We start from the raw sequence: 12050 nt of genomic DNA, 5'->3' as shown, positions 1-12050 counted from the left end.
AAACCACTTATTACGTATTGCATTTTTTCGATATAAATATAATTTAATACAATTATCCCAGAGAAAACTATTAGCCTGAGAAGTATCTATAGAAAATGTAGGGACATGCAGCTCTTTGAGGAATGTAAAACATCTCTTCATACACTTTTAGGAAACTGGATTTAAAGAATTTAAAGATAATCCACGGAAAGGTTTAATGAGACTTCTAGACATTGGTTTTAAAAGCATATAATAAAAGTAATTTGAAAGAAAAGTTTAAATTTAATGTAATTTACTTCTTTAGAAATCGGCCTTAAAAAAGATACACTATAGATCAGATGGCTAAACAATAAGGCCACAGATTAATAAGTCTTCCTCTCTATCATTCCTCCCTATGTCCAGAAAAATATTCAAGCAAGGACTGTTTGGATATATGGAAGGGATTGTTTACAATAAGACAGTTTACATGTAATTCAATGTAAGTTATAAGTTGATGCAGGAACATATAAAGAAGAAAAAAAAGAACTGGAAGTGAAATATAGGAAAATGTACTGGCTAATTGGAAGAAAATCACAATTATCAGTACATAATAAATTGCTATTAAATAAGCAAATATTGAAACCTATATGGACATACGGAGTTCAATTATGAGGATGTTCTGCAAAGAGTAACATTAATAAAATACAAATGTTTCAGAACAAAGTCCTGAGAGTTATCGTGGGCGCACCCAATTACTATAGGACTGATTACCTACATCGAGACCTTCAGATACCCACAGTCAGTCAAGAAATCAAGAGAATTGCATGGGGGCATGAGGAAAATCTCCATTCTCATACTAATACTGAACTATTGCAACTTTTGGATACCACCAGAACAGGACACAGCCTGAAAAGAACCAAACCATCTGATCTTGTGTAGTGTTGTGTAGTGAGGTGCATATATTAAAAAATTCAGCAGTGATATGTATAAACATTATTTCACCAGAGACTGAGTTAGGGCCGATGGGTCCTCTTAGTTATGTATCTAGATTTAAGTTAGCATAAAGACAAATTGTAGGTTCGACGGAAACAACAATATATTAATTAAAAATAATATAAATTAAATGATAAAAAATAATAAGATGATGCGGCAACACTGCGATGTCTTGACGTCATACATTTTGATGAGTTGTGTCCACTGTTTCATCGAATATACTATAGGTTTATAACGATTGCGACTTTCAAATACAATGCTGATTGTATATTCTTATGGAGAAACTATTAACATGTATATGATGTACTCTGACATTACGCGGGTCATTGAAGAAAAAAAAGATTAAATCTTCCATTCACAGTACGACACGAAAATGAAAGAAAATGGATACCACACGAATTGGCATAAAATGTCATTTCGAACAATTTTTCTATGGTGGTCCGATAAGTAGTTAGTCTACAAAATAAAAACGAAAATCTTAGAAAAGTGGCGATTTATATCTCAGCTTAGCCTCTTTTGATTTCGATACACTTGATCCAGCGATGCTCCAATTTCAGAAACAAAAAGAAGTTGCACGGGCTCAATTCTGGAGAATACGGTGGATGGAGCAGCAGTTCGTAGACCAATTTCTGACCGTGACGAGTGCGGATGTATGAGTCGGTGTGTTGTCATGGTCGAAAAGCACTTTTTTCTTCGCTAACTGAGGCCGTTTTGCTGTAATTTGGCGTCGAATCGGTCCAGTAACTCATCTGTGAATCTCAGAAAACGGAGACTATTACTTTTCCGGTCGATAGGACAGTCTTTGTTGCCTTCTTCGGAGTACATTCGCCGGTTGAAATCCACTGTTTCGACTGTTCTATGGCTTCTAGCGTGTACCAGTAGATCTATGTTTCGTCGTTGGTTACGAAACGACGCAGAAACTCCTTCGAATTATGCTTAAATAGCGTGAAACACTGTCCTTAAGTGGTTTCGTAACATTGCAATTTCGTCGTTTGTCAGGTAAAAAATGAGGAGTTTTCTGTGATCTATTGTCTATTGATAGTGGTCATGGGATGAAGAGTGTATTTACTATAACAATCTCAAGCGCAAAAGTCATAGATTAGTCCGGGAGAGCCATCAATATTGACACCCAAGTGGAAATATTCCATGGCTATGACTATTGGCATGGCATGTGGTGGGAATGAAAGTATTACTGCAGTTATCTATCGACGCCAATTGAACAAATTGAACGACGACATTCAGATCGATCAACATATATTAACTGGATTGGATAGCACATGATTATGAAATGTTGAAGAAGTGTGAAAATGGATTGATGACTGGATCTCTAGTAAACCAACATCGTTCTTTTGACACGGCATCGCCATGTTATCAGAAATATGGGAAAAAGTTTTAGAAAATGATGGACAATTAAAATTTGAAAACATGATAAGACTGTATGTAAGCACCTAATATTACAGATATCTATTTTTGTACAATGATATTACTGAGTAAAAAAAAGAAAAAAAAAGGAAGAAATAACGTAGTTTCACTGAATTTAAAAAGAGAAACAACACGAGAGAAAAAGAAAGAACGCTGTGTGGAATTTTTAACGTTAACATTTGATGGATTTGTTGTCGTCAATATTTACTTTATTTTTGAATGATGAAACTTATTTACGAACTCATGGGAAATATTTACATATTAAATACGTTTCGTATTTTCAAACTAGATTAAAAAACGACACAATATCATCACCTCATATTAGTCACATAGCTAATGGAGGATAAATCCATCGTTACATACATACCTCTCTTTCCGTATTGCCATATTGTATCCCAAGTATTGGCATAGCTCTCAATATCGCTACCAATGATTGGATAGTATTGCTATAAACCACTGGTCTATACTGTTTAAAATCTTCCGGAGTGAATCCACTTTCGTGGATAATTCTGAAACAAACAAAAAAGAAAAATGAGCTCTCATATCATTATCAACAATAATATGCGAAAAGTATTTTTAACAAAAAAAATTGAACCGACTTCAAAGACTAAATAAGGCACTCACTAATAAGCAAGACATAATCAAACTTAAATTTTTAACACAAAAAAACATTTTAAAATAAAATAAGTACATAATAATCGCTGTAATAACTAAATAAAAATAAACAAAAACCTTATTTAACTTATCTACTACACCTATTTTATATTCTACTATATACACACAATTTATTTCAATACCTACCTAAACCTATTTATCCATTTAAAATATTATTTTAACTACTACCAACTCATCCTTTGAAGTCGGTGTCGAACAACAAATTAGATTTGTTTTGTTCTTAATTCAATTTTGTCTATATGTCAAAAACTTATATTATTATTTTTGAATTATTTGGGATCGGCACCGACATCAAACTCGTTTGATTATATGATTACTTTTTACTCTTTAGTGAGTTCCTTATTTATTTTTTGAAGTCCCTTCAATTTTTTGTTGATGTGTGTTTTCAAAAATATTGTATTTTTCTCTTTTTAGTGTTAGATATGTATTTAATAAATTACGCAGTTATTTTATCAAGTACTATAATGGATAGCCCAAGTAAAAGTACAGCTCGTATGAGGAAAAATAGGAATAAAAACCAATTTTTGAAAATAAGGAACAATTCAGACACTGGTGTGCACTAACTAGTTCTAGGTGATTTGACGAATGTTCCAATTAAACTAGAACAAAAAAATAGTTGCTCTGTTGGGAATCGAATCCGTGACCTGCGCGTGTGTGTTCAACGTTCTAACCATTACAACATAGAAAATTAGTGCTTAAAAAGCAAACTAACTGACTTTTACACTGAACTATTTCCAATTTTTCGTCACATCAGTTCAGTAATAACATTGTACACCAACATCTGATTATTTTAGATAAAAAATATGTGAAAACTTTGTACATGCCTTTGATATTTGAGCGTTTCCCTCGATTTCACCCCCTTTCCCCCCAACAGATCCTGATTTGGTTCCAATGGGACCACCTCAAAAACCACCATTAAAAAATATATACAACTGAATATAGAACCTCCTCCTTTTTCGAAGTCGGTTAAATAAGAAGGTTGCTATATGATGAGCTTAATAATGAAAAGGCAGTAATTTATTAACGAATGACTTTTTTTTCGAAGCATTCTGCATGATATTCAATATACTTTTGCATGCGCTTGATTTGGTATCCCCAAAACATAGTTCTTGAATACACAATTTAAAATACAAAGAAACATATTAATTAAATTCAAGCCTTCGACAAGTGTCAATCAAATCCCACCATGGTTAGATTACGAAATGCCAATATCGAATATCGGGTTTTTTGTACCTCCAATAGTTCGATGGGCTATACTTCACCAGGTTAAGGGTAAGTGACACATATTTGATTCAACAATGTATGAACCAAATGTTGTCAGTGAAGTAGAGTAAAATAAACTTAATATGTTAAAGCATGTCTAAACACAGATTTTGTAAAGTACATGAAGTATTGTAATATTGCAGTTGCACATGCTTATAAGGTTGTTAGGCTATTGTTAAAATGCAATTCAAAATTATCATTTTTGCATTTTATTTATCCAAATATGGTAAGGTAATTTGATACAGTACAGAGCTGCATCATGAAATATATATAATTTAAACCTTTTTTGGTGGTGGAGTAAATAATACTGTTGATAACATTTGAGGTTGGGCCTGATTTGTTTATTGTGTATATCAGTCCCTAATAATTTTGTTCAACTATCTAAAATTAATATTCTGGTATTCCTGACAAATAAATTTGCATCTGTACATACTTTACATAAAACTTTACAGTCACTATGAATTAATGGATTCGGGTCAAATAACGCCCTTAATAAATCCCAGTTCAATTTTTTCATTTTTCTTTTTTTCCTTGATTGCACAAAACCAATTTTTTAAATGTGAAATATATATATTAAATATTTATTGGATATTATATAAATAAACCAACTAAAATTGAAGCGCACTAAAAATTTTAAACATTGGCATGCCGAAATGAATGCTTATTAACGGTAAGTGACGTCAATGTTTCCTAGTGCTTTTGATGGTATTTGACTTAAGATGGTGAACTTTGACATGTTTTTATTTGTGATAAAATCTTAGTAATCCAACTTTTAATTTTAAAATAAATATATTTTTAATAATCTGTATAGTATATTATTATTATAAATCAATATTTTTGTGATTCTTTACTATTACAGTCTTCTAATCTATTGCCAAGGTTCAAAATATTAATAGCAACCCTCATATAACCCGTATATAAATATAAAATCTGTAAGCTTATAATGAGCCGAACAAAAAGTAATTTCGAATTTTTTTTGTTCTAAGTAAACCTTTTGCCACTTTTTTATATCCCATGTCTTTCTACATATCATGTTAATAAGCTTTTTAATATTTTTCTGTCCGTTACGGTGAAAGTTAAGTGATAACTTTTACTGGAAAGCCCCGCTATCTAAAACTTTTTTCAGTATTACTCAAGCTTACGATGTCAAAAACAACTGAATTCTTTGTTGTAGATCCTCCGTATACAATAAAAAGTGATAAGTGACTCAGAATCTCGTTGCAATGTGGTTTAAAAGCCGCATTGGGCTTATTTTTATCGATTAACAGCTAGGTCTCGCTAGAATGGGCTGGGGAAAAAGAAATTTCGGTTTTATTTTAATGTGTTTTTTAAGCAAATTCATGTATCAGGTGTCCTGTTAACCATTTTTCATTTTACTATAAAGGACGACAAGGTTTTTGAAATGTGAAATATTACTTTCCCTGAATTTATTATGGATAAGAAATAATTTGCGAATAGTACAAGCGTTTTAAAAATGACCTTGACGACTGACATAAAACGACATTGGGACAAACATACGGGTTATTTTAGACCATCAATAACTGATTCAAGCGTAACAAAAGTTAAAAACTGATTAACGACGCATAATTAAAGAAGTTATTGCTTGTGTTTGTATATTAACTGGCTTATGCCCTAAATACTTTTTGGATGTTGGCTGCCTTTTGACTTTTTAATGTTTTCAAAATTTAATAAGATATATATAGGATGCGTGTATAAATTAGAGAGCTGTCGGATCATTAGCTGAATTATAGTACTTTGTGTAAAGCAACTTTTGTTATTGTGAAAAACATGGATAAAAAGGAATTTCGCGTGTTCATAAAATATTGTTTTTTGAAGGGAAAAATACAGTTGAAGCAAGAGCTTGTCTTGCTGTCGAGTTTCCGGACACTGCTCCAGGAAAATCAACCATCAAGGATTGGTATGCCAAGTTTAGATGTGGTGAAATGAGCACTGAAGACGGTGAACGTAGTGGACGTCCAAAAGATGTTGTTACCGATGAAAACATTTAAAAAATCCATAAAATGATTTTGAATGACCGTAAATTGAAATTGAATGAAATAGCAGACACTCTAAAGATATCAACTGAACATGTACATTATATTATTCACGAATATTTGGGTATGAGAAAGCTCTGTGCAAAGTGGGTGCCGCGCGAGCCCACTTTTGACCAAAAACAACGACGAGTTGATGGAGGAGTGTTTGAAGGTGATCGAGCGTAATAAACCTGAGTTTTTGCGTCGATATGTGATAACGGATGAAACATGGCTCGATCATTTCACTCCGAAGTCCAATCGACAATCATCTGAGTGGACTGCACATGATGAACCCGCTCCAAAACGTGGGAAAACGCAACAGTCGGCTGACAAGGTTATGGCGTGTGTATTTTGGGATGCGCATAGAATAATTTTCATTGACTACCTTGAAAAAGGAAGGACCATCAACAGCGACTATTACATAGGGTTATTGAACCGTTTGAAGGACGAAATCGCCGAAAACGGCCGCATTTAAAGAAAAAGAAAATGCTGCTTCACCAAGACAATGCATCGTGTCACAAGTCAATGGAAACGATGGCAAAAATCCATGAAATGGGCTTCGAATCGCTGGGAAAACATTTTCGTCGAATGAAGAGATGATCGACGAAACCTATTTTGAAGCAAAAGACAAATCGTACTACAAAAATGGTATCGAAAAGTTGGAGGATCGCTATAATCAGTATATCACCCTTGAAGGGAATTATGTTGAATAAAAAAAACTAATTTTGACAAAAAATGTGTTTTACCATGGTAGGCCGGGGACTTTTCAATTGACCTGTTTAGATATTCTTCCAAATAACCAATACATTTTTATGAATATTAATTAGAGTTCCGTTCTTCTCTTTTGGATTTGATCCTTCCAACGAAGTTTAGTATCAATATTACCTGTAGATAACAAAATAAAATTCGTTTTAAAAAAATCGTTATTCTTTGAACCCACCTCGTATAACCATTCAACGCGAAATTCAACCCGATCTCGAAATTTATTAGTTTTCACCGCATTTACTTATCGAATTCTTATCAAGTGAAAAAAAGTAAGTAACATCGGCAAACAACTTTCACCAAAATCGATCAAAGCTAGTGCGATAACTGTGCAAAAAATATCTGGCACTTCATCGATCCGTTTGGCTTCGCGGGTGTAGGCAACGTGCATAAACAAATATATCCAGAATTTTTGTCGGTACAGTTACAATATACATCGATAATTTTATATATCCGCGCGTGGGATCCTCCAACCTCGGGACAAAACGAGCTTGTTTGTCAGCCGACAGGATGGATGTATGTAAGGATCCAATAAAACCACGCTGATAACATAATCATTATCGATTGATGATGAATATCGGTACTGTTCCGTGAAGACGTGCGATTATTGGATGTTAAATGTCACGACACATATGTTGTTCAACATAACCTATACTTAAAATAATATCATTGAGCATGATTTAACATATATATTTGAGCATCCATCCTGTGTCAGAACAATTAGTGATAACAACAATCTGAATTGGTCTTTGTAAATAGTATGGTATTCCTCAGGAGACAAAAGGATTTTACAGAATTATGAAAGGACCCAACGATGGACCACTTATAAAAACCCCGACACATATTTCGACGGTCTCTTCTTCTCCGGGCTCCCTCGGCCAGCTATATCGTCAACTGTAAATTGTCAATCACTCGAATAAACCATAAATAATCTAGTTAGTTTCTATCATTTTACCACGTGCTCATCCTCAATTCTCACATATACAAGGGTTGCTATCTATACTTTGAGCCTTGGCAATACAAACTGTTGTTAGGCTCCATCTGACGTTTCCAATTGGAAACTTGGCCTTTATAACTATACCGTATTTAAAACGTTTTGACTAGTGTTGGGAACTATCGACTGAAATTGACTATCGACTGTTTAGTGATTGACTACTTCTTACTATCCACTATTTCAGTCGCTATTTTCGGCCCGACTGATTTTGTTACTATTTTTGGTTGTACTTGTTTCATTCAACTGATTCTTAACGTTCTGGCTCTGTCGTCCTAGCCGCGACCTTGACAAAAATGTGCCCAATTTATGCTTACTTAGATTTATATGTAATATATGTAGTTTTATGATTTTTGTAGTAGTTTGCTTGTAAATAACAATATATTGTATACTAGCGACCCGCCCCGGCTTCGCACGGGTGCAATGCTGATACTAAATTAAATACACAACAGAAAAAATATGAACGTTGTATATAAAAACATAGCGGCCCGCTCCGACTTTGCACGGGCATAAAATATATATGCCTATGTCACTCAATGAAAACATGATTAAAATCGATCCAGTATTTTTGGTTCATTCATTACTGCCCTTGGCCTGAACGCATTAAATTTGGAGTAAAACAATTCCTCTTCCCTTATACTTACTATGAAGATTTCCTGCTCTCTTTGGAATATCTAAATTCATACAATTTTTATTACATTACACATTTTTAAACGCAAATTTTAAATTTGTAATATCTCCGAAAATATTTGTTTAATTTACATGCTGTAAGGAACCATATTGATCTATATTAATTGCACACTGTATTTAAGGTACTTAATTCGATAAGGATTAATGCCGTATTGCTTAAAATAGCTTCGTAAATAAGCCATTTTCTCACGTAAAAAGTAAACAATAAAAATGGTTAATGTGGGTTATCCCTAAAAGATAAACATATACCATCGCGGAATTTTTTGTAGACCTTTTTATGGTGTACAATACTGTAGTACATTAATTTGATCTAACTCGTAGGGTTAGGCAGCGTTTTTGCTAAATAAGCCTAAAAAAATAGGTTAATTTACGACATCACGTTAGAAACCTCTAAAATTAGCAATGTTGCCTTAGTATATTATGCATGTATTATACATATAAACCTTCCTCTTGAATCACTCTATATATTGAAAAAAACCGCATCAAAATCCGTTGCGTAGTTTTGAAGATTTAAGCGCACATAGGGATATAGGGACAGAAAAGGCGACTTTGTTTTATACTATGTAGTGATGATTAATATAGCAGCATTTTGGAACGATATTTTTGAGGATTGTTAATATAGTAGGGTAAATATATTAAAATTGTGAATGATAAATAGTAAAATATTTTGACTGTTTTTATAGCAATAATAGGTTTCGATTACTCTCTTGTTAAAAAATATTTCCGTTCAATAATAAATAAAGCATTTACATTATGTTATTCATATCATTTTTAATTATGTCTTGGATTTATTTTTTTATGATTAGGTATACGTTTAATTTTTATATAGTATTTATGGCTATTATACATCTTTAGTTTTTAGGTTTTATTTAAGTTCTATTGTATTGTCTATATATTTATTATAGTATATTATTTAAAAATAGTAATAATACATTAAAATTCGATAAAACATTTGTGCTGTATTATTCCATTTCATAGAAAAATTCCATTCCTTTTTACAGATCCACAGAACATTCAAATATAAAAGTAATTCTACTTCGTAAAAGGGTTCGTACGTCTTCGTCTGACATCACCAATTAAAAAACTCAGTCGAACCGTGCATTTGACCGTTAAAATTTACTACTACAATTCGCTTTTAGTTTCTGTATATTTCGAACTATTTATATTATTATTATATTAATATAATTTTTGGCCTAATTCCAGCAAACTATATTGATTCCCAGTATCTTAAGTATGCCTTTGGTGGCATTACATTCTGAACTACGATACCTGTGTCAGGAATTCACAGAGTAGGGGTGTTTGACAACGTATGGATGTTTCCTAATTCTTCAATCCACCTTTGGTGGCCTTATAGTTCGAACCACAAAATCTATAAAACATTCAATATGAACTCAAATGGATGCAACTGAAATCGACACGAGAGACACATTTGATATATTTAAATAGCTGGAATTAGTCTGAAATAACCAAACTTTTATTATCCCATCCTACTGAAATACTGGATTTTTGGACATTTTTGCTATTCAGATATTTTCTGCAAAATTGTTCAGAATTCTAAAATATTTTTTGTAGCAAATTTTGAGATAGTTTTTATACCTTTTCCTAAAATTAGGTTATACATCTATATGTTACAAGATGTAGTTGTTCGCATATTCGAAATAAAGCATGTATTATTTTAAGATAAAATTTGTAATATGTGTTTTCGGCAGACTGGCTATAAAGCCACTTGTGGATTATCATCGTTTAAGAAAGATGCAATTCCTACTTGCATTTTAAATAGTAGGTCTTGGAGTATCCTCAACAAACATGCGAAAGCTGAGAAAATCAATAGAATTTTTAAAGAGCAAAAACAAAATCTCTAAATGTAAAATTTATTTTAGATTTTTTAAAAAATATATTTTAAGGTCTCCTTTTACCAACTAGGGGTTTAGCTGCACCGGACCTACAGATGGGCGACAATTCTTGCGCAGAAACTGAAGACTGAGCTTAAAATTAGTGGATAGAACCTCCTCTGGGAAACATTGGCATCTGTAGATAAAGTTCTTTTACTACCGTTGTAAATAAAGCTAGAATTGATGAACCAACTTGTAAAATATATATGGTCATAGAGACATGTATAATCTATATATCATAAAGACCCTAACTACAAACAAATCGTCAAAGGAATTTTAAAAGCATTTCAAGCTTTAGGTTGCCTAATAAGGCTCAAAAGAAGAGACCCACGGAGAAAAAGAAAAGGTTTTAGTGGGTGCTAGTGAAAAGTATATTAGATAAAAAATATGTATCGTTAATGGTTTGTAAATAAAATAATATTTATCAACAACTTTTCTTTGAGAAAACTGTGTCTTGAAGCTTCCGGATGGTAGCCACGTTAATGAAATATGTTTAGGTATTTGTAATTGATCCAGATTGCATCTTCAGGGCAGAAAATTTTATAATCATCAGGCTGCTCTTGAATGAAATCGGAAGACTGTTAGTGAAACTTCTCCTTCTTCTTTTCTCTCCTTTTGTTTTAGTTTTTATAGTGGGTGAGCATTGCATTTATTATTATCTGGCTTATTTATATACCTCAAACCGTATCCTTCATGAGAAAAGATATGTCTGAGGTATACACAATTTTAAAAATCTATTTACGATAATAACATTTTACAAAAGTGTAATATTTTAAGAATATTTGATAACGCGATTTTCTGTATGATGTCACCAGGTAATTATAACAAAATAATTGAGTAGCCTGCAGAACTTTTATTTACAGTTATAATTTTACAGTTAATTTTTTTATTACAGTTATAATTTAAAAAAAAAACACATAAATACATTAAAAAGCGAAAATTTCTGAATCTGAATTCTAGTTTTAGAATATTCGGAAAACAATATCATCCATCTAGGATTTCTTGGTATAGTGGGCAAAACGCTTCATGTTTCCGTAAACCGAATGAGTAAACATTTCAAGATAAAACGAGCACTTCATCGTGGCGTCAGCTATTTATTTATACATAGGTGTGATATATTTACAAAATTCATAAAGAATATTATTTTATTTCTAAATTATCTGTTACAGTAAATTGAGTAGATCATCAGGTTGAATAACTTACAGACCTTTATCATTTATAACATAATAAGTTTCTATTTTCCAAGAAATTTTATAAATTGCGTAATATTAGGTTCTTGCTTATATTTAATTTATTCAAAGTTTTCTTGTACATCGGTCACCAAGATGTTTAATGTATGGCCTGCTGTAATTTGTAAATTCGTTTCAGAAT

At 32.3% G+C, this 12050-nt stretch overlaps 1 protein-coding gene across 5 annotated transcripts in view; it reads right to left on the bottom strand.

The window, feature by feature from the left end:
- Positions 1-12050, bottom strand: part of Galphao (G protein alpha o subunit) — a 197213-nt gene that overhangs the window by 10883 nt on the left and 174280 nt on the right. For all 5 annotated transcript variants that reach the window (XM_076411291.1, XM_076411289.1, XM_076411292.1 and 2 more), the window contains one exon: positions 2741-2882. In XM_076411291.1, the coding sequence (XP_076267406.1) occupies positions 2741-2882 (142 nt within the window). The remainder of the gene's footprint in view (positions 1-2740; positions 2883-12050) is intronic.

The sequence above is a fragment of the Rhynchophorus ferrugineus genome, unplaced genomic scaffold, assembly GCF_030347505.1.
Source record: "Rhynchophorus ferrugineus isolate W39M unplaced genomic scaffold, kcgeb_rfMv2 rfM8, whole genome shotgun sequence".
In the NCBI taxonomy this organism is placed as follows: Eukaryota; Metazoa; Arthropoda; class Insecta; order Coleoptera; family Curculionidae; genus Rhynchophorus; species Rhynchophorus ferrugineus.
This window is presented reverse-complemented; position numbering and strand designations above follow the sequence as displayed.